This window comes from Fringilla coelebs (assembly GCF_963513975.1).
Source record: "Fringilla coelebs genome assembly, chromosome: 30".
Taxonomy (NCBI): domain Eukaryota; kingdom Metazoa; phylum Chordata; class Aves; order Passeriformes; family Fringillidae; genus Fringilla; species Fringilla coelebs.
This window is the reverse complement of record NC_140056.1, coordinates 1,358,957-1,381,180: the sequence shown is the minus strand read 5'-3', so window position 1 is coordinate 1,381,180 and position 22,224 is coordinate 1,358,957. Positions and strand designations below refer to the sequence as shown.

The window sequence follows — 22,224 nt, the reverse complement described above, 5'->3', positions numbered from 1 at the left end:
CACGTGGCGGGCTGAGCCACGTGGTGGCAGCTGGGCTGGGCCTGTCCCTGTCCCCATAGCCCCAGCCCTGGCCTCATCCCAGTAGCCACACTGCCTTGTCGCTGTCCCCAGGGCTCTTTCTCCCTCCAGCCCGTCCCTGTCCCCAGGGCTCTGTGTCCCTGTCCCCATGGCCCTGTCCCCATCCCTGCAGTTTCTCCCTGTCTCCCTGATTCTGTACCCCCTGTCCCCATGGCTTGTTCCTGTCCCCACAGCTCTGCCCTTGTCCCCGTGGCTTGTTCTCTACCCCATGGCCTGTCCCCATAGCTCATTCCCCTGTCCCCATAGCTCTGTCCCTGTTCCCAGGGTGTCCCAATCCCCCTGGCTCTGTTGCTGTCCCCCTGTCCCCATGGCTCTGTCCCTGTCCCCATGGCTCTCTCCCTGTCCCCAGGCTGTCCCTATCCCCCGGCTCTGTTGCTGTCTCTCTGTCCCCCTGTCCCCATGGCTCTGTCCTGTCCTCATGGCTCTGTCCCTGTCCTCATGGCTCTGTCCCTGTCCCCAGGCTGTCCCCATCCCCCTGGCTCTGTCGCTGTCTCTCTGTCCCCCTGGCCCTATGCCTCTCTCCCTGTCCTCATGGCTCTGTCCCTGTCCCCATGGCTCTGTCCCTGTCCCCAGACTGTTCCCATCCCCCCGGCTCTGTCGCTGTCCCCCTGGCTCTGTCCGTGTCCTTAGGGCCTGCCCCTGTCCCTATGGCCTGTCCCGGTCCCCCCCGTCTCTGTCCCTGTCCCCCCGCCCATCCCGGGCCCCCGCCATTCCCTCCCCCGCTGACCCCGCCCCCCTGACCACGCCCCACCACCAACCCCGCCCACATGGCCACGCCCCCCCCGCGTGACGTAAAACCGGGGAAATGAACAAACCCAGCCAAGGCCGCTGCTCCGCTCTCCACCAATCAGCGAGCAGAGCGGGGAGGGGGCGTGGCCACTCCGCCTTCCTGCTCCGGAGCCGGCGCCGGTGGGTCGGGGGTCCCGGGGGAAACCGGGGTGGGACGTGGGCGGTCCTGAAGCCCGGAGAGCCCCTGGGGAGGGGGGCACAGGCAGGGGACCCCGGCTGGGGCACACACAGCGTCCCTTGGAGGGCGGTCCCGCTGGGCGGGGGGCGTTCAGGGGTACCCATCCCACTGGGGATGGTGTTCAGTGGGGGGGTTCAATGGGGGTCCGGTCTAGGGGGGCGTCTGAGGAGGGGCCTGGGGGTGCTGGGGACCCTCGTGTGGGCGTTCTGTGCGTGTGCCCCCCGCCCCGGGTGGGGAACACCCCTGAGCTCACCCCTTGCTCCCACCGCAGGACGCGGCTGCCGGTCCGCGACCACCCCAGCGGGAGCGAGGGGACCCCCGGGAGCTGCCGGCAGAGCAGAGGGATCCCCGGGAGCACTCAGGACCAGAGCAGAGGAACCTCCGGGAGCACCCAGGACCAGAGCAGAGGGATCCCCGGGAGCTGCCGGCAGAGCAGAGAGACCCCCGGGAGTACCCAGGACTGAGCAGGAGCATAAAGACCCTCGGGACCGAGCAGGAGCAGAGGGATCCCTGAGAGTAGAGAGACCCCCGGGATCACCCAGGACCAGAGCAGAGAGACCCCCGGGAGCAGCCAGGACCGAGCAGGAGCAGCGGGACCCCCGAGAGCAGCGGGACCCCCGGGAGCAGCCAAGACCGAGCAGGAGCAGCGGGAGCCCCGGGAGCAGCGGGAGCCCCGGGAGCAGCGGGAGCCCCGGGAGCAGCGGGAGCCCCGGGACCAGCGGCACCCCGGGCCGCCGGTGCTGCAGGCAGGTACGCGGGGTGCAGATGTTCCCAGCCGGGACACGCGGCCGTTCCTCATCCTCCGGTCCCGCCGTGACCCCCGGGGGATCCCCGGGCCGCCCCTGAGCCGCTGTCCCCCCCAGCATGGCGCAGTGGCAGGAGGTGCAGAGCTTGGCCAACACTTACCTGGAGCAGGTGCACCAGCTGTACGCGGGCTCGGCGCTGCCTATGGCCGTGCGCCAGTCCCTGGCGGCCTGGATCGAGAGCCAGAACTGGTACCGGGGGAAAAACGGGGCTGGGGGCGGCACCGGGGCGGAACCGGGGCTGGGGGCGGTGCCGGGGGTGTGGCGGTGTTCGAGGGTCCCCAGGACGAGGGAAGAGATGAAACTCTTGACTCCGTGTTTCAGAAGGCTGATATATTATATTATATTATATTATATTATATTATATTATATTATATTATATTATATTATATTATATTATATTATATTATATTATATTATATTATATTATATTATATTATATTATATTAGCTATACTATATAGCAAAAATATCTATTATATATAATATTATATATTATATTAGCTATACTATATAGCTAATAATATCTATTATGTATAATATATTATATTAGCTATGATATATAGCAAATAATACCTATTATATATAATATAATATATTAGCTATACTGTATAGCAAATAATACCTATTATATATAATATAATATATTAGCTATGATATATAGCAAATAATACCTATTATATATAATATAATATATTAGCTATGCTATATAGCAAATAATACCTATTATATATAATATTTTAGCTATACTATATAGCAAAAATATCTATTATATATAATATATTATATTAGCTATGATATATAGCAAATAATACATATTATATATAATATAATATAATATAATATAATATAATATAATATAATATAATATAATATAATATAATATAATATAATATAATATAATATAATATAATATAATATAATATAATATAATAGCTATACTAAAATAATTCTAAAAGAATAGAAGAAAGGATCTCATCAGAAAGCTAGAAATGAATGAATTATAAAAACTCGGGACTGCTCAGAGCCGGACCACGATTGGTCATCAAGTAAAAACAATCCACACGAGACCAATCCAGGACGCGCCTCCCGCGTTCCGCAGCAGCAGATAATCACTGCTGGCATTTCTGGGGCTTCTCGGGAGGAAAGCAACCCTGGCAAAGGGGTTTTTATAAACTATCGGAGGGGCAGGGGGCGCGGGCGGGGCAGAACCGGCGCTGAGCCCGCGCTGCCGCAGGCGCCAGGCGGCGGAGCCGCTCTGCTCGCACGCCCGCATGCTCTTCAACTCCTTACTGGTCTTACTGGGAGAGCGCCAGGGCAGCCTGGGCTCGGACCACGAGGATTTCATGCTGAAGCACAACCTGCGCAAGGCTCACCGCGACCTCCAGGTGCGCTTCGGGGCCGGGGGAGGGCAGTGGGGAGGGGTCTCGGCGCCGCGCTCACCCCCGAGCCCCCCGCAGGCGGAGTTCCAGGAGAAGCCGGAGACGTTCGCCAACCTGGTGGCCAACCTGCTGCAGGAGGAGCGGCGGATCCTGCGCCAGGGGCAGGCGGAGGGGCAGGTAGGGCAGGGCTGTGTGCCCCCTCCCCACACCCCGGGGGTCCCGCGGCCGCCCCCCACCCCTCCCGTGTCTCCCTCCCTCCCTCCCTAGGGCGGTTCGGCCCCCGCGCCCAGCCCGGCCCCGGAGAGCGGGCGGGAGCAGCAGATCCAGCGGCGCTTGGCCGAGTTCCACACGGCGCTGCAGGTAACCCCCCCACACCTCTGCGACCCCCGAGACCCCCTCCGAGCCCCCCGGCCCCTCCTGACCCCGCTGTGCCCGCAGGAAGCCGAACGAGCCTTCAGGCACCTGGAGGATTTGCAGGATGCCTTCGACTTCTGCTTCAAGGTGCACTACCAGCCAGGTGAGCCCCACGCCGGGGAGATGGGGGGTGCCCATCCCCAAGAGCCCCCCCAAACCCTGAGCTCGCCCCCCTGCCCGCAGGTGAGGAGGGGAACCGGGACCCCGGGTACCTCCAGGAGCTCCAGTCCCTCCAGGCCAAACTGCAGAACCTGGACCGGCAGCGGCGGGTGAGGAGGGGAGGGGGGGTCGGGCTGGGTTTTGGGGGGGGTCGTACCCACCCTGAGCACCCCCTTCAGAGCCACCTCTCCCTCCAGGAGGTGCTGGCTCAGATGCAGCAGCTTTTGGGGCGCAGCGAGACCCTGCAGGAGCTGCTGCAGCAGGAGCTGGGGGCCTGGCGGGTGCGGCAGCAGCGCCTGTGCCTGGGGGGCTCCGGCGACACCAACCTGCGCCCGCTGGAGACCTGGTAGGAATTGGGGGGCTTGGGGGGGCTCGGGGGGCTGCGGCCGGACCCCTCTGAGCTCTCTGAACGCCGCAGGTTCACCGAGTTGGGCCAGGGGTTGTTCCAGCTGCGGCAGCTGCTGCGGGCGCTGGGGGACCTGCGCCTCAAGGTGACCTACGCCAGGGACCCGCTGGTGGCAGAGACGCCCCTGCTGGAGCAGCGGCTGCAGGAGCAGCTCACACACCTGCTGAAGAGGTGGGGCTGGGCCAGGAGGGCTGAGGGTGGAGAGCAGGGAAAGGCTCTTCCCCCCAGAGGGCCAGGAGTTTGACTCCTGATGGGTCCCTTCCATCTCTAGGTGTTAATATCCCACTCAAACGTTGGGATTTGGGGCTGGGCAAGTTTTGGGGTTGTCCCGTGCTAAACCAGGGGTTGGACTCGATGATTCTTGATGGGTCCCTTCCATCTCTGGGTGTTCCATAGCTCAGGGGGTGTTTGGACACCTCTCAAATGTTGGGATTTGGGGCTGGGCAGGTTTTGGGGTTGTCCAATGCCAGGAGTTGGACTTGTGGTGGGTCCCTTCCATCTCTGGGTGTTCCATAGCTCAGGATGTGTTCAGACATCACTCAAACACTGGGATTTAGGACTGGATGGGATTTTGGGATTGTCCCGTGCCAGGAGTTGGACTTGTGATGGGTCCCTTCCATCTCTGGGTGTTAATATCCCACTCAGACATTGGGATTTGGGGCTGGGCAGGTTTTGGGGTTGTCCCGTGCTAAACCAGGGGTTGGACTCGATGATTCTGATGGGTCCCTTCCATCTCTGGGTGCTCCATAGCTCAGAGGGTGTTTGGAGACCTCTCAAATGTTGGGATTTGGGGCTGGGCAGGTTTTGGGGTTGTCCAATGCCAGGAGTTTGACTCCTGATGGGTCCATTCCATCTCTGGATATTCCATAGCTCGGGGGGTGTTTGGACATCACTCAAACATTGGGATTTAGGACTGGGGGGACTTTTGGGGTTGTCCCATGCCAGGAGTTGGACTTGTGGTGGGTCCCTTCCATATCTGGGTGTTTGGACATCACTCAAATGTTGGGATTTGGGACTGGGGGACTTTTGGGGTTGTCCCGTGCTAAACCAGGGGTTGGACTCGATGATTCTGATGGGTCCCTTTCATCTCTGGGTGCTCCATAGCTCATAGGGTGTTTGGACACCTCTCAAATGTTGGGATTTGGGACTGGGATTTTGGGGTTGTCCTGTGCCAGGCCAGGAGTTTGACTCAATGATTCTGATGGGTCCCTTCCATCTCTGGGTGTTCCATAGCTCAGGGGGTGTTTGGACATCACTCAAACATTGGGATTTGGGGCTGGGCAGGTTTTGGGGTTGTCCCATGCTAAACCAGGAGCTGGAGATCCCCCTGATGGGTCCCTCCCATCTCTGGGTGTTAATATCCCACTCAAACGTTGGGATTTGGGACTGGGGGACTTTTGGTGTTGTCCCGTGCCAGGAGTTGGACTTGTGGTGGGTCCCTTCCATCTCTGGGTGTTTGGACATCACTCAAACATTGGGATTTGGGACTGGGATTTTGGGGTTGTCCTGTGCCAGGCCAGAAGTTGGACTCGATGATTCTTGATGGGTCCCTTCCATCTCTGGGTGTTCAGACATCACTCAAACATTGGGATTTAGGACTGGGCAGGTTTTAGGGTTGTCCTGTGCCAGGAGTTGAACTTGTGGTGGGTTCCTCCCATCTCTGGGTGTTCCATAGCTCAGGGGGTGTTTGGACATCACTCAAATGTTGGGATTTGGGACTGGGGGGACTTTTGGTGTTGTCCCGTGCCAGGAGTTGGACTTGTGATGGGTTCCTTCCATCTCTGGGTGTTTGGACATCACTCAAACATTGGGATTTGGGACTGGGGGACTTTTGGGGTTGTCCCGTGCTAAACCAGGGGTTGGACTCGATGATTCTGATGGGTCCCTTCCATCTCTGGATATTCCATAGCTCGGGGGGTGTTTGGACACCACTTAAATGTTGGGATTTGGGACTGGGGGGACTTTTGGGGTTGTCCCATGCTAAACCAGGAGCTGGAGATCCCCCTCATGGGTCCCTCCCATCTCTGGGTGTTAATATCCCACTCAAACGTTGGGATTTGGGACTGGGATTTTGGGGTTGTCCTGTGCCAGGCCAGGAGTTGGACTCAATGATTCTGATGGGTCCCTTCCATCTCTGGGTGTTCAGACATCATTCAAACATTGGGATTTAGGACTGGGCAGGTTTTGGGATTGTCCTGTGCCAGGAGTTGGACTTGTGATGGGTCCCTTCCATCTCTGGGTGTTTGGACACCTCTCAAACGTTGGGATTCAGGAGATTTTGGGTTTGTCCCATGCCAAACCAGGAGCTGGAGATCCCCCTGATGGGTTCCTCCCATCTCTGGGTGTTTGGACACCTCTCAAACGTTGGGATTCAGGAGATTTTGGGTTTGTCCCATGCCAAACCAGGAGCTGGAGATCCCCCTGATGGGTTCCTTCCATCTCTGGGTGTTTGGACACCTCTCAAACGTTGGGATTTAGGAGATTTTGGGGTTGTCCCATGCCAAACCAGCAGTTAAACCTGCGTGATCCTTTTGCCTTCCCTCCAACCTGGGATATTCCAGGATTTTCAGAAGTGGGGAGAGCCTGGGGAGGACCGGGGGGGGGGTCTGGGGCAGTCCAGGGAGAATAGGGGGGTCTTGGGGAGGACTGGGGGGGTCTGGGGCAGACCGGGAAGGATGAGGGGGTCTCAGGGAGGACAGGGGGGTTTTGGGGCAGCCCGGGAGGGACAGGGGGGTCTTGGGGAGCACAGAGGGGTCTGGGGGCAGCCCAGGGAGAATAGGGGGATCTTGGGGAGGACCGGGGGGTCTTGGGGCAGCCCGGGAGGGACAGGGGGGTCTTGGGGAGGACAGGGGGGTCTTGGGGCAGCCTGGGAGCATGGGGGGGTCTTGGGGAGGACAGGGGGGTCTGGGGCAGCACAGGGAGAATAGGGGGGTCTCAGGGAGGACTGGGGGGTCTCGGGCCAGCCGGGGAAGGATGAGGGGGTCTCAGGGAGCACGGGTGGTCTTGGGGCAGCCTGGGAGGGACAGGGGGGTCTCAGGGAGCACGGGTGGTCTCGGGGCAGCCCAGGAAGGATGGGGGGCTCTCGAGGAGCACGGGGGGTCTCGGGGCAGCCCAGGAAGGATGGGGGGCTCTCGAGGAGCACGGGGGGTCTCGGGGCAGCCCTGACCCCCCGTTTTGCCCAGCGCCTTCGTGGTGGAGCAGCAGCCCAGCACCCCCAACGCCGGGAAGCGGCCGCTGGTGCTGCGCACGGCCGGGAAGTTCTCGACGCGCGCCCGCCTGCTGGTGAGGCTGCAGGACCGCAACCACCGCATGGAGGCCCGGATCCACATCGACAGGTGGGGCCGGCGGGGGGAAACCTCGGGCTCCGAGGAGCTGGGAAATTAGATTAAATTAAAATTAAATTAAATTAAATTTAATTTAATTTAATTTAATTTAATTTAATTTAATTTAATTTAATTTAATTTAAATTAAAATTAAATTAAATTTAAATTAAATTGAATTAAATTGAATTAAATTGAATTAAATTTAATTAAATTGAATTGACTTAAACTAAATTGTTTCATTTGTTAAATTAAATTATTTAATTTATTAAAGTAAATAATAATAAATAATTCTATTATTTAATATATTAAATAAAATACTTATAAGGAATTATGTTATTAAATGTATTCAATTTTTAAATAATTAAATTATTTCATTTATCAATTATATTATTAAATGTATTCAATTTTTAAATAATTAAATTATTACATTTATCCAATTAAATAATGATTATTATATTGTTTAATGTATTAGATTTTAATTTATTAAATTAAATGATTTAATTTATTAAAGTAAATAATAATAAATAATTGTATTATTTCCTATATTAAATAAAATAATTATAAGGAATTATATTATTAAATGTATTCAATTTTTAATTAGTTAAATTATTTAATTTATCTAATTAAATAATGATTATGAGATTGTTTCGTATATTAGATTTTAATTTATTAAATTAAATTATTTAATTTATTAAAATAAATAATCATTATGAATCGTTATATTATTTAATTTGTTAAATTAAATAATAGCTATAAATAATTATACTATTTAATTTATTAAGTAAAACAATAGTAATAAGTAATTCTATTATTAAATTTATTGTTTTTTATTAATTAGATGATGCAAGATATTCAATTAAATAATAATTATAAATAATTATGATGTATTTAATGTATTTATTTATTAAATTATTAAATTTAATTAAGTAATAACTATGAGTAATTATATTATATAATATATTAAATTTAGATTTAATAAATTAATTTTTTAAATTTAATAAATAACAATGAGAAAGACTGATATTATTTAATTTATTAATTTTTAATTGATTGAAATAAATTCTTTAATTTCTTAAATTAAATAATTATAAACAATTCTATTATTTCATTCCATTTTAAATTTGTTTAATTATGGTAAAAGTTATATAGAATAAACTAAGAATTTAGATATTATAATAAATTAGAGAAATATAAATATAAATATAAATATAAATATAAATATAAATATAAATATAAATATAAATACAATGACATTTAGCTATTACAATATTCTGTCTGTCCCACCAGCCCTGACCCCCCCTTGTCTCTTGCAGGGACCCTCCCAACATCAAAGGGTGAGAGCTGGGGCAGCGCTGGAGGGGCTGCGACCCCACCCTGGGGGTCCCGACCCCCACCCCCTGTCCTGGGGGGGGTCCCGAACCCCCCCTGCCATCCCTGAGGGGGTCCCGAACCCCCCCTGCCATCCCTGAGGGGGTCCCGAACCCCCCCTGCCATCCTGGGGGGGGTGGGGTGTGTGTCCCTACCAGGGTTCCATCCCCCAGGGGTCTCCATCCCACCCCCCACCCCCAGCTGGGCTGTGTCCCCTCCTTGGAGAGGGGTCCTGCCCCCCACCCATAGCCCCCCACGGGGGTCCCGACCCCACCCCCCCATGTGACCCCTCCCGGGGGTTCCGACCCCCCCAGTGTGACCCCTCCCATGGGTCCCGCCCCCCCCCCAGGTGCCCTCCCGGGGGTCCCGCCCCTCCCCTGCCCCCCAGGTGCCCTCCCGGGGGTCCCGCCCCTCCCCTGCCCCCAGGTGCCCTCCCGGGGTTCCCCCCCCTCCCCTCCCCCCCAGGTGCCCTCCCGGGGTCCCGACCCCCCCAATGTGACCCCTCCCATGGGTCCCGCCCCCCCCCAGGTGTCCTCCCGGGGGTCCCGCCCCCCCCCTCTCCCCCAGGTGCCCTCCCGGGGTTCCCCCTCCCCTCCCCCCAGGTGCCCTCCCGGGGGTCCCGCCCCCCCCAGGTGCCCTCCCGGAGGTCCCGCCCCTCCCCCAGGTGCCCTCCCGGTGTTCCCCCCCCGCCCCAGGTGCCCTCCCGGGGGTCCCGCCCTCCCCCCAGGTGCCCTCCCGGTGTTCCCCCCCCCCCGCCCCAGGTGCCCTCCCGAGGGTCCCGCCCCCCCCAGGTGCCCTCCCGAGGGTCCCGCCCCTCCCCCAGGTGCCCTCCCGGGGGTCCCGCCCCCTCCCCAGGTGCCCTCCCGGGGGTCCCGCCCCCTCCCCACCTCCGTCTGTGCCCCGCAGGTTCCGCCGCTTCAACATCCTGACATCGAGCAGCAAAACGCTCCTGGCCGGGGACAGTCCCCAGGAGGGGCTGGTCTGCGACTTCCAGTACCTCGTAGGGACCCCCCCGGACCCCCCCCAGACCCCCAAACCCCCCCCCCGGGGCGGGGGGCGCGGTGAGGACCCCTCCCCACCCCGGGCTGACTCTGCCGTCCCCGCAGACGCTGAAGGAGCAGAAGGACAGCAGGGCTGGCAAGGGCAAAGGTGCCAGCGGCGAGGTGGGCACGGGTTGGGGCTGGGGGGGCCTCGGGGGGGCCGGGCCGGGGGGTGACAGCGGTGTCACCTCCCCGCAGGGCCCCCTGGTCGTGACGGAGGAGCTGCACCTCATCACCTTCACGCTGGCTTACGCCTACTGCGGGCTGGAGCTGGAGCTGGAGGTGAGGGCTGGGGGGCTTGGGGGGCTTGGGGACGGCCAGGGGGGGCTGGGGACAGCCAGCCTGAGCCCTGTCCCCTCCCCAGGCCACCACGCTGCCCTTTGTCATCATCTCCAACAACAACCAGTTCTCCAGCGCCTGGGCCTCCGTCCTCTGGTTCAACATGCTCAGCTCCGACCCCAAGGCGAGCGGGACCCCCGCCCTGTGCCACCCCCGCCCCTGTGCCACCCCTGCCCCTGTCCCCCGCCCCGTGCCACCCCCGCCCCGTGCCACCCCTGTCCCCGTGCCACCCCTGCCCCTGTGCCACCCCCGCCCCGTGCCACCCCTGCCCCTGTCCCCTGCGCTGCTCCTTGTCCCCTCCCCAGCCCTGTCCCTCTCCTGGTTGTCCCCTGTGCCCAGTTCTAGGCCTGGCCCCGTCCCAGGTGGTCCCCTGGTCCCAGTGCCCTGCCCTGCCTCATGTCCTTGTCCTTGTCCTTGTCCCATCCCCTGCTTTGGTGCCTGACCTTGGTCCCTGTCCCCTGCCCTGGTGCCTGTCCCCATCCCTTGAACCCCATCCCCTGCCACTTATCCCTGTCCCCTGGTCCCTGTCCTGTCCCCTGTCCCTTGGTCCCTGTCCCTTGGTCCCTGTCCCTTGGTCCCTGTCCCTTAATCCTTGTCCTGTCCCTTGGTCCTTGTCCCATCCCCTGGTCCCTGTCCCCTGCCCTGGTGCATGCCCCCATCCCCTGCCCTTGTCCCTGTCCCCTGCCACATGTCCCCATCCCCTGCTCCCTGTCCCCTGCTCCAGGTCCATGTGCCCCCCTCCCCATGTCCCCCTTCCCTACCTATGTCCCCTTCCTGTCCTCTCCACATGTCCTTGTCCCCTCCATGTCCCCATCCCCTACTCCAGTGCGTGTCCCCGTCCCCTCCTGGTGTCCCCGTCCCCTCCTGGTGTCCCCATCCCCTCCTGGTGTCCCCATCCTCTCCTGCTGTCCCCAGCCCCGCTCACCCCCTGTCCCCCCGTGTCCCCAGCCCCGCTCACCCCGTGTCCCCGCTGTCCCCAGCCCCGCTCACCCCGTGTCCCCCCGTGTCCTCCCGTGTTCCCCCGTGTCCCCAGCCCCGCTCACCCCGTGTCCCCGCTGTCCCCAGCCCCACTCACCCCGTGTCCCCCCGTGTCCCCCCGTGTCCCCAGCCCCGCTCACCCCGTGTCCCCCCGTGTCCCCAGCCCCGCTCACCCCATGTCCCCCCGTGTCCCTGCTGTCCCCAGCCCCGCTCACCCCATGTCCCCCGTGTCCCCCCGTGTCCCCGCTGTCCCCAGCCCCGCTCACCCCGTGTCCCCCCGTGTCCCCAGCCCCGCTCACCCCGTGTCCCCCCGTGTCCCCCTGTGTCCCCATCCCCACTCACCCCGTGTCCCCCCGTGTCCCCCCGTGTCCCCGCTGTCCCCAGCCCCGCTCACCCCGTGTCCCCCCGTGTCCCCAGCCCCGCTCACCCCGTGTCCCCCTGTGTCCCCATCCCCACTCACCCCGCTCACCCCGTGTCCCCCCGTGTCCCCGCTGTCCCCAGCCCCGCTCACCCCGTGTCCCCCCGTGTTCCCGCTGTCCCCAGCCCCACTCACCCCGTGTCCCCCGTGTCCCCCCGCTGTCCCCAGCCCCGCTCACCCCGTGTCCCCGCTGTCCCCAGCCCCGCTCACCCCGTGTCCCCCCGTGTCCCCCGTGTCCCCGCTGTCCCCAGCCCCGCTCACCCCGTGTCCCCCCGTGTCCCCCCGTGTCCCCAGCCCCACTCACCCCGTGTCCCCCCGTGTCCCCCTGTGTCCCCATCCCCACTCACCCCGCTCACCCCGTGTCCCCCCGTGTCCCCCCGCTGTCCCCAGCCCCGCTCACCCCGTGTCCCCCGTGTCCCCCCGTGTCCCCAGGCCCAGCAGTTCTTCTCGTCCCCTCCTCCGGCCCCGTGGCCCCGGCTGGCCGAGGTGCTGAGCTGGCAGTTCCAGAGCGTGGCCGAGCGGGGCCTCAGCCGGGACAACCTCCTGATGCTGGCCAAGAAACTCCTGGGTGAGGCTGGGGACATGGGGGGACACGGGGGGACAGGGGGGGACAGGGGGGACACGGCAGCACTGTCCCCCCTCACCCTGCTCTCACCCCAAGGCTCGAAGCCATCGCCCGACAGCACCGTGGCCTGGCACAAGTTCTCAAAGGTCAGTAGGGCCTGTCCCCTCTGTCCCCATGGCCATGTCCCCTCTGTCCCCATGGCCATGTCCCCTCTGTCCCCATGGCCATGTCCCCTCTGTCCCCATGGCCCTGTCCCCTCTGTCCCCATGGCCATGTCCCCTCTGTCCCCATGGCCATGTTCCCTCTGTCCTCCATTCCCTCCCTGTTCCCCTGTCCCTCCATGTCCCCATGTCCCCCCCATGTCCCCATGTCCCCTCTGTGTCCCCTTGTCCCCCCATGTCCCCTTGTCCCCCCATGTCCCCATGTCCCCATGTCCCTCCATGTCCCCATGTCCCCCCCCATGTCCCTCCATGTCCCCATGTCCCTCCATGTCCCCATGTCCCCCCCATGTCCCCTCCGTGTCCCCATGTCCCCTCCGTGTCCCCATGTCCCTCCGTGTCCCCTCCGTGTCCCCATGTCCCCTCCATGTCCCTCCATGTCCCCGTGTCCCCTGATGTCCCCATGTCCCCTCCGTGTCCCCTCCCTCAGGATGGCGCCTCCGGTTTCTCCTTCTGGGCCTGGCTGGACGGGATCCTGGGGCTGCTCCAGGAGCACCTCAAGCAGCTCTGGAAGAACGGGTAGGGGTGGGGCTGGGGGGGGGCTGGGGGGGGGGTCTGGGGGGTCTGGGGTCCCCAGCAGGGGCTGACGGTGCCTCCCCCAGACTCATCCTGGGCTTCGTGAGCCACAAGCAGCAGGAGAGGCTGCTCAGGACCAAGCGGACGGGGACGTTCCTGCTGCGCTTCAGCGAGAGTGTCCTGGGGGGCGTCACCTTCACCTGGGTGGAGCACCACGAGACAGGTGAGGGATCCCCCTGGGAACACCCCAGGAACCCCTGGGAACACCCCTGGAACCCCAGGATCCCCCCAGGAACCCCTGGGAACACCCCAGGACCCCACCAGGCCCCCCCCCCCCGGGAACCCCGGAACTCCCAGGATCCCCCCAGGACCCTCCAGGAACCCCCCAGGAACCCTCAAGACCCTCCCAGGATCCCCCCAGGACCCCCCAGGAACCCCCTGGGAACCCCCCAGGACCCTACCAGGCCCCCCCGGGAACCCTGGAACCCCCAGGAATGCCCCAGGACCCCCCCCCCAGGACCCGCCGAGGACTCCCCCAGGAACCCCCAGGAACCCCTCAGGAACCCCCAAGACTCCCCCAGGATCCCCCCCAGGAACCCCCTGGGACCCCCCCAGGATCCCCCCCAGGAACCCCCAGGACCCCCCCAGGAACCCCGGGATCCCCCCAGATTTAGGTTAAAAATTGAAGAGAATGGTGAAGCTGAATTCAGATTTAGGTTCAAAATGGATGAGAATGGTGAAGATGAATTCAGATTTAGGTTAAAAATGGATGAGAATGGTGGAGCTGGATTCAGATTTAGGTTAAAAATGGACAAGGATGCTGAACCCGAATTCCCATCTCCTGTCCTGTGGGACGCTGTGCCACCCTCCAGCTGTCCCCCCTGTCCCCCTGCAGGGTCCCCCACGTTCCCCGCCGTGGAACCCTACACAGCCTCGGAGCTGGTGTCGCTGGCCCTGCCTGACATCATCCGTGACTACCACACCAGCCTGGAGGAGAAGAATCCAGAAAACCCCCTCAAGTTCCTGTACCCCAGCACCCCCCGGGACGAGGCTTTCGGGCCCTACTACAGCCAGAGGCTGGAGGGTACGGCTTGGCACGGGCTGGCACGGCCTGGCACGGGCTGGCACGGCCTGGCACGGCATGGCACGGAGCCAGGGCAGCGCCTGCCACCCCCCTGACCCCGCTCTGTGTCCCCAGGGAACCTGAGCGAGTCCCAGAAATACCTGAACCGGCGCCTGATCCGCGTGTCCTCCAGGTGAGGGGCTGTGGGGACACCGCTGTGGGGACACGGCTGTGGGGACAGCGCTGTGGGGACAGCGCTGTGGGGACACCGCTGTGGGGCTGTGGGATGCCCTGGCCACGGTCCCTGACCCCAATCCCCTGACCCTGACCCCAGCTCCCAATCCCCAACCCCAATCCCTGACCCTATCCCCAATCCCCAACTCTGACTCCGATCCCTGACCCCGATCCCTGACTCCAATCCCAACCCTGATTCCCAATCCCCGACCCCAATCCCTGACCCTGACCATGATCCCTGACCCCAATCTCCTGACCCTGACCCCTGACCCTGATCCCTGATAGGGATCCTGACCCTGATCCCCAATCCCTGACCCCGATCACTGACCCCGATCCCTGGCCCTGACCATGATCCCTGACCCTTGACCATGATCCCCGACCCCCATCCCTGACCCCAATCCCTGACCCGACCCTTGACCCCAATCCCTGACCGTGATTTCTGACCCCAATCCCTGACCCCTGACCCTGACCCTTGACCCCAATCTTTGACCCCAACCCCTGATCCCTGACCCCAATCCCTGACCCCTGACCCCAATCTCCTATTCCTGACCCCAATCCCTGACTCCTGACCCCAAACCCTGACCCCAATCCCTGACCATGATCCCTGACCCCAACCCCGATCTCTGACCCTGACCCCAATCCCTGACCCCGATCTCCTATCCCTGACCCCACCCCCTGACCCCTGACCCCAATCCCTGCCCCCACCCCCTGACCCACCCCGCTGTCTGTCCCTCCAGGCCGCCCAACCGGCGTCAGACCGAGGAGGAGCTGCTGGCGGCCACCGAGAACCTGGAGACGCTGCAGCTGCAGCCCCGGGGGCAGGGGACACCTGGGGACCTGGGGACACCTCAGGGGGTGGCCACGAGCCCAGGGACACTGCAGGTGGTGGCCATGAGCCCAGGGACACTGCAGGTCACCCCTGGGAACCTGGGGACACCTCAGATGGTGGCCATGAGCCCAGGGACACTGCCGGTCACCCCTGGGAGCTTGGGGACACCTCAGGGGGTGGCCACAAGCCCAGGGACACCTCAGGTGGTGGCCACGAGCCCAGGGACACTGCAGGTCACTCCTGGGAACCTGGGGACCTCTCAGGTGGTGGCCTCAAGTCCAGGGACACTGCAGGTCACCCCTGGGAACTTGGGGACACCTCAGATGGTGGCCACAAGCCCAGGGACACTGCAGGTCACCCCTGGGAGCCTGGGGACACCACAGGTGATGGCCACAAGCCCGGGGACACTGCAGCCCACAGGCTTGGGGACATTACAAGCACAGCCCCAAAGGCTGGAGCCACCACAGGTGACATCAGGGGTCCCCAGCATGCAGGGGACGCTGCAGGTGGCACCAGGGGCTGTGGGGAGCGTGCAGGTGCTGCCTGGGGGTCTGCAGGTGGCCTCAGGGGACTTGGGGACACTGCAGGGGACAGTGGAGCCACCGTGGGTCCCCGAGGAGCAGGGGACACTGCCAGCGGAGCTGAGGGACCTGGAGCTGCTGCCAGGGGGACAGGACATGCAGGAGCTGCTGCAGGGGGGACAGGACGTGCAGGAGCTGCTGCAGTCGCTGCAGGGGCTGGAGTGTCCCCCCTCGGGGACACTGGGGACACTGGGAGTGGCTGAGCTGATGCCGGATGTGGTGGCGACCTTGGAGGAGAGCTTCCAGCTGAGCCCTGGTGAGTGGCGGGGCTGCGGTGGGGACAGAGGTGTCCCCTGGGCACTGCGCTGTCCCCTGAACCCTGCTCTGTCCCCTGAGCTGTCCCCTGAGCCCTGCACTGTCCCCTGGGCACTGCCCTGTCCCCCCTGAGCCCTGCCCTGTCCCCAGTCACTGCCCTGGCACTGCTCTGTCCCCTGAACTGTCCCCCTGAACCCTGCCCTGTCCCCCTGAGCCGCGCTCTGTCCTCCTGAACCCTGCCCTGTCCCCTGAGCTGTCCCCCTGAGCCCTGCCCTGTCCCCTGAGCTGTCCCCTGGTCACTGCTCTGTCCCCTGAGCTGTCCCCGGTCACTGCTCTGTCCCCTGAGCTGTCCCCTGTCCCCTGCCCTGTCCCCGGCACTGCTCTGTCCCTTGAGCTGTCCCCCTGAGCCGTGCTCTGTCCCCTGCCCTGTCCCCTGTCCCCTGCCCTGTCCCCTGGTCACTGCCCTGTCCCCTGGTCACTGCTCTGTCCCCTGGGCTGTCCCTGGCACTGCTCTGTCCCCTGCCCTGTCCCCTGTCACCTGCCCTATCCCCTGTCCCCTGCCCTGTCCCCTGGTCACTGCTCTGTCCCTTGAGCTGTCCCCCTGAGCCGTGCTCTGTCCCCTGCCCTGTCCCCGGCACTGCTCTGTCCCCTGCCCTGTCCCCTGTCCCCTGCCCTGTCCCCAGCACTGCTCTGTCCCCTGTCCCCTGCCCTGTCCCCGGCACTGCGCTGTCCCCTGAGCTGTCCCTGTCCCCTGCCCTGTCCCCTGCCCTGTCCCCTGGGCACTGCTCTGTCCCCTGCCCTGTCCCCGGCACTGCTCTGTCCCCTGCCCTGTCCCCTGCCCTGTCCCCGGTCACCGCGCTGTCCCCCCGCAGGCAGCGCCGCTCTCCTGGACCAGCACGATCCGTTCCTGCCGCAGCCCGAGGATTCGGCGCTGCCCTCGGTGCCCTCCCTGTTCACCGACTTCCCCCCGCTCCAGATCGACGCCAGCGACTTCCAGTGACCCCTCCCCTCCCGGGGACCCCTCCCCTCCTGGGGACCCCTCCCCAGCCCCTTCCCTCCCGGGGACCCCTTCCGGGGACCCCTCCCCAGCCTCTTCCCTCCCGGGGACACCTCCCCGGTCCCCCCCTTTCCGGGGACCCTTCCCCAACCCTTTCCGTTCCCGGGACCCTTCCTCGGTCCCCCTCCCCAGTCTCCCCCTTTCCGGGGACCCCTCCCCAGCCCCTTCCCTTCCAGGAACCCTTCCGGGGACCCCTCCCCGGTCCCTTCCGTTCCGGGGACCCCTCCCCGGTCCCTTCCGTTCCCGGGATCCCTCCCCGATCCCCTCCTTTCCGGGGACCCTTCCCCAACCCTTTCCGTTACCGGGACCATTCCTCGGTCCCCCTCCCCGGTCCCTTCTCTCCCGGGGACCCCTCCCCGTCTCTTCCCTTCTGTTCCCGGGACCCCTCCCCGGTCCCGTCCCTCCCGGGGACCCCTCCCCGTCCCTTCCCTTCCCTCCCCGGTCCCTTCCGTTCCCGGGACCCCTCCCCGGTCCCTTCCCTCCCGGAGACCCCTCCCCACGCCCCCTCTCTGTAAATTAACCCCTTCCCACCCCCCCCCCCCCCGCACGCACTCGCCGCTCTCGCGTCTCCTTGGGAGCTTTATTAGAAACCGATAAATACCCGAGATAAATAAAGGGGCGGCTGAAATCATAAATAACCAAATTAATGATGAATAATGAAATCATAAATAAACAAATGAATAATGAAATCATAAACAACCAAATTAATAACGAATAATGAAATCATAAATAACTTAATGAATAATGAAATCATAAATAACCAAATGAATGATGAAATCATAAATAACCCCGGGAGGGGGCAATAAATAATGGGGGGGGGCGATAAATAAGGGGGGGGCGATGTCGGGGGTGGGGTCGGTATCCGGGGGGGTCGGTCGGTGTTCGGGGGGGTCACTCGGTATCCGGGGGGGTCGGTCGGTATCCGAGGGGTCCGTCGGTGTCCGGGGGGGGTCGGTCGGTATCCGCGGGGGTCGGTCGGTGTCGGGGGGGTCACTCGGTGTCCGGGGGGCTCGGTCGGTGTCGGGGGGGTGTGGTCGGTATCCGGGGGGGGTCACTCGGTATCCGGGGGGGTCGGTCGTTATCCGGGGGGTGTGGTCGGTATCCGGGGGGGTCGGTCGGTATCCGGGGGGGTCTCAGCGGGCTCTGTGGTTGAAGACGCGGCCGATGAGCGCGGCGAAGGAGCGGAGCCGTTTCAGAGCCAGGTGCCGCTGCAGCGGCTGCTTCCACAGCTCGGTGGGGGCCAGCAGGTGCCGGGGGGGGCGACCGTGCCCGTCCTGCGGGGACAGCGGGGTCAGCGCGGGGCTCGGGGGGCTGGGGGACACTGAGGGACGGCAAAGGACACTGGGGGACACCAAAGGACACCAGGGGACACCAAAGGACACTGGGGGACACTGAGGGACACTGAGGGACACTGAGGGACGGCAAAGGACACTGGGGGACACTGAGGGACACTGAGGGACACTGAGGGACACCAAAGGACACTGGGGGACACTGAGGGACACTGAGGGACACCAAAGGACACTGAGGGACGGCAAAGGACACTGAGGGACACTGAGGGACGGCAAAGGACACTGAGGGACACCAAAGGACACTGGGGGACACCAAAGAACACTGAGAGACACCAAAGAACACTGAGAGACACCAAAGGACACTGAGGGACGGCAAAGGACACTGGGGGACACCAAAGGACACTGGGGGACAGGGTGGAACGCCGTGGGACAATGAGGGACACTGAGGGACAGGGTGGGACATTGAGGGACATTTGGGACACTGAGGGACACCAAAGGACACTGAGGAGCCCCGTGGGACAGTGAGGGACACTGAGGGACCCCGGGGAACACTGAGGGACACCAAAGGACATTGAGGGACCCTCAGGGACACTGGGGAGACATGTGGGGACCCTGAGGGACCCCGAGGGATGCTGGGGGACACCAAAGGACACTGAGGGACCCTCAGGGACGCTGAGGAACCCTATGGGACAGTGAGGGACAGGGTGAGACACCGAGGGACACTGAGGGACCCTCAGGGACACTGGAGGGACATGGGGGGACACTGGGGGATACCAGGGGACACTGGCAGACGCTGAGGGACCCTCAGGGACATTTAGGGACACTGAAGGACATCGAGGGACACCGGGGGACACATTTAGGGACACTGAGGGACGCTGGGGGACATTTGGGACGCTAAGGGACAATGTGGGACACCAAGGTGACGCCGGGTGACCCCGGGGGCGCGGACCTGGACGTGGCGCAGCAGCTGCTCCATGGTGGTCTCCAGCTGCGGCTGCGGCTGCTCCCGGAAGATGTCGGAGCCCAGCAGGTCCCGGTAGTGCTGGAGCGCCTGGCGGATCCGCCGCAGGCAGCGCTGCGGGCGGCGGCGGCGGTGAGGGGGGGGTCCGGGACACGCCCGCGACCCTCGGGACCCCCGGGAACTCGTGGGAGCGGCGGGCGCAGCCCTCGGCATGGCTGCGAGCCCGTGGGGACCTCCAAACGCATCCTTGGGATCCCCGGGACCCCCGAGTGCATCCCCCACTATCGCTGGGACCCCTCTGGGACCTCCAAACGCATCCTTGGGACCCCTACGACCCCCAGGACCCCCGAGTGCTTCCCCCACCATCGCTGGGAGCCCTCGGGGACCTCCAAACACATCCTCGGGACCCCCAGGACCCCCGAATGCATCCCCCACTATTGCAGGGACCCCTCTGGGACCTCCAAACGCATCCTTAGGACCCCCGAGACCCCCACGACTCCCGAGTGCATCCCCCACCATCGCTGGGACCCCTCTGGGACCTCCAAACGCATCCTTGGGACCCCCGAATGCATCCCCCACTATTGCTGGCACCCCTCTGGGACCCTTCTGGAACCCCCAGATATCCCCAGGACCCCCAAGTGCATCCCCCACTATCGCTGGGACCCCTCTGGGACCTCCAAACGCATCCTTGGGACCCCCAGGACCGCCAAGTGCATCCTCCACCATCCCCGGGACCCCTCTGGGACCCTTCTGGGACCCTTCTGGGACCCCCAGATATCCCCAGGATCCCCGAATGCATCCCCCACCATTGCTGGGAGCCCTCGGGGACCTTTCTGGGACCCCCAGATATCCCCAGGACCCCCAAGTGCATCCCCCACCATCGCTGGGACCCCTCTGGGACCCTCAGGTTCATCCTCAGCATTTCTGGAACTCCCCCCAGACATCCCCAGGACCCCCAAGTGCATCCCCGGGACGCCTCTGGGACCCCCCAGGCGAACTCCAGAGCATCCCCTGGGACCCCCAGACACCTCTGGGACCCCCAAATGCATCCCTGGGACCCCTCCGGGACCCCCCCAGGCACCCTCAGCGACACCCCCGAGCACACCTGGCCAGCCCAGGTGAACCCCCGGTATCGCTGGGTTCCCCCCGGTCCCCCCGGTGATCCCGGAGCCCCCGGTACCGTGTGGTTGCTCTCCAGGGTCAGGGGGTCGCAGGCGTCGCTGCAGCGGATCCGGGGGGGCCAATTTTGGGGTTCGTCCTCCAGCAGCTGCAGCCCCTCCTGGAGCAGCCATCGGTGTCCCGGGACCGCCGGCACCGGTACACCGAGCCCCCCCCATCCCCGGTTCCACTCCCGCCGCGATGACCCCGCACCTCCCGGTGCTTCCCGGTGCCCCCGGCCGAGCTCCCGGTGCTTCCCGGAGCTCCCGGTGTCCCCAGCCGAGCCCTCCGGTACCCGGCCGAGCTCCCGGTGCTTCCCGCTACCCCCGGTGCCCCCGGCCGAGCCCCCGGTACCCGGCCGAGCTCCCGGTGCTTCCCGGTGCCCCCGGCCGAGTCCCCCGGTACCCGGCCGAGCTCCCGGTGCCCCCGGCCGAGCTCCCGGTGCTTCCCGATCCCACCGGTGTCCCCAGCGGAGTCCCTGGTGCTTCCCGAGCTCTCCCGGTGCTTCCCGAGCCCCCGTTGCCCCCGGCCGAGCTCCCGGTACTTCTGGAGCTCCCGGTGGTTCCCGAGCCTCCCGGTGCTCCCGGCCGAGCCCTCCGGTACCCCCGGCGGAGCCCTCCCGTACTCTGGCTGAGCCCCCCGGAGCTTCCCGAGGCCCCGGTGCCCCCGGCCGAGCGCCTCGATGCCCCGCCGAGCTCCCGGTGCTTCTCGAGCTCCCCGCTGTCCCCGGCCGAGCCCCCCGGTGTTTCCCGAGCCCCCGGTGCCCCGGCCGAGCCCCCCGCACTCACCAGCACCGGGTGCGGCTCTCTGACCGCCCCCAGCAGCCGCGACAGCTCCCGGGACAGCACCCGGCAGGCGGCCCAGTCCGGCCGGTGGAGCGGTGCCGGTGCCGGTGCCGGTGCCGGTGCGGCGGGAGGCGGCGGCAGCAGAGCGAGGAGCAGGCACAGGCAGAGGCGGCGGAACGGAGCCATCGCAGCTCGGTCTTTGCCGCCACCGCCGCCGCCGCTGCCGTTCTTATGGGCGGCGGCAGGTGGGGAATCCCGGGGCAGGTGCTCCCGCCCCTGCGGCGGCGCCGCCGCCGCCCCCCGAAAGCAGAACCGATACCGGGTCGGGGTCTCCGTCACCGGGATGGGACTGGACGGGACGGACAGGAAAACCCGGGGCAGTTCCGGCCGGGATGGGAGGCACCGGCACCGGCACCGGCACCTGACGAAGCCCCTCGGCGCATCGCGGGCGCACCGGGGAGCGGCGGAGCCCCGGCGTGGCCGCTCCCGGGTGCCGCTGTGTCCGATCCGGTGTTCCCGGGTGTCACCTCGTTGTCCCCTCGTTGTCCCCTCGGTGTCCCCTCGGTGTCCCGGGCAGGCCCGGGCCGTGCTGCCGCAATCTCGGCGGCTCCGGCGCTTCCCGCTCCGCCCGCCGGGGCTGCCCCCGGCTTTCCCCGGCACCGGGAGCGCCGCGGGTACCGGGGATGGGCCGGGCACGGGGAGAGCAGGGAGGGGACACCTGGGGACACCTGGGGACATCGAGTGGGGGACACTGAGGGACACGGTGGGGCCCTGGGGGACACCGGCGGACACGGTGCGATACCGGGGTGCTGCGTGGGACACGGGGACGTTTGGGGACACTTTGGGATGCCGTGGGGATGCCAAGGGAGACAGTGGGACATTGTGGGACCTCCGCGCACGCCAAGGACTGCGCGGGACACTTGGGGACACTTGGGGACACTTGGGGACACCCGAGGGGTGCCAGACACCCGCGGGCACCGTGGGACACCGCGCGTTGTTCCGTGACACACGGTAGGGTCTCGTAGGTAACCGGAGACGC

At 62.6% G+C, this 22,224-nt stretch overlaps 2 protein-coding genes across 2 annotated transcripts; one reads left to right on the top strand and one right to left on the bottom strand.

Moving 5' to 3' along the window:
* The first annotated feature begins 952 nt into the window (after nucleotides 1–952).
* STAT2 (signal transducer and activator of transcription 2) lies at nucleotides 953–17,064 on the top strand. The gene is made up of 24 exons (XM_084223656.1): nucleotides 953–987; nucleotides 1,317–1,795; nucleotides 1,909–2,040; nucleotides 3,085–3,235; nucleotides 3,308–3,406; nucleotides 3,497–3,589; nucleotides 3,668–3,746; nucleotides 3,827–3,912; nucleotides 4,000–4,148; nucleotides 4,221–4,379; nucleotides 7,391–7,543; nucleotides 8,845–8,865; nucleotides 9,806–9,899; nucleotides 10,006–10,062; nucleotides 10,138–10,221; nucleotides 10,304–10,402; nucleotides 12,107–12,242; nucleotides 12,336–12,385; nucleotides 12,888–12,976; nucleotides 13,060–13,196; nucleotides 13,869–14,057; nucleotides 14,172–14,229; nucleotides 15,008–15,936; nucleotides 16,808–17,064. The coding sequence occupies exons 3-24, from the start codon at nucleotides 1,910–1,912 to the stop codon at nucleotides 16,933–16,935; spliced, it is 3,171 nt and encodes a 1,056-aa protein (XP_084079782.1). The 5' UTR covers nucleotides 953–987; nucleotides 1,317–1,795; nucleotide 1,909; the 3' UTR covers nucleotides 16,936–17,064.
* A 1,061-nt stretch (nucleotides 17,065–18,125) lies between these two features.
* On the bottom strand, nucleotides 18,126–21,371 carry IL23A (interleukin 23 subunit alpha; the record flags this gene model as incomplete). Its single annotated transcript, XM_084223705.1, has 4 exons — nucleotides 18,126–18,266; nucleotides 19,231–19,356; nucleotides 20,423–20,521; nucleotides 21,189–21,371. The coding sequence occupies 4 exons, from the start codon at nucleotides 21,369–21,371 to the stop codon at nucleotides 18,126–18,128; spliced, it is 549 nt and encodes a 182-aa protein (XP_084079831.1).
* Between the last annotated feature and the right edge of the window lie 853 nt (nucleotides 21,372–22,224).

What these genes read in the sequence shown, in the direction of transcription:
- STAT2 (XM_084223656.1), top strand. Translation starts at nt 1,910, where the DNA reads ATGGCGCAGTGGCAGGAGGTGCAGAGCTTGGCCAACACTTACCTGGAG. An exon ending in AGGGGCAGGCGGAGGGGCAG is followed by an intron (nt 3,407 to 3,496) that starts GTAGGGCAGGGC and finishes CTCCCTCCCTAG; the next exon opens with GGCGGTTCGGCCCCCGCGCC. An exon ending in GGCTGGAGCTGGAGCTGGAG is followed by an intron (nt 10,222 to 10,303) that starts GTGAGGGCTGGG and finishes TCCCCTCCCCAG; the next exon opens with GCCACCACGCTGCCCTTTGT.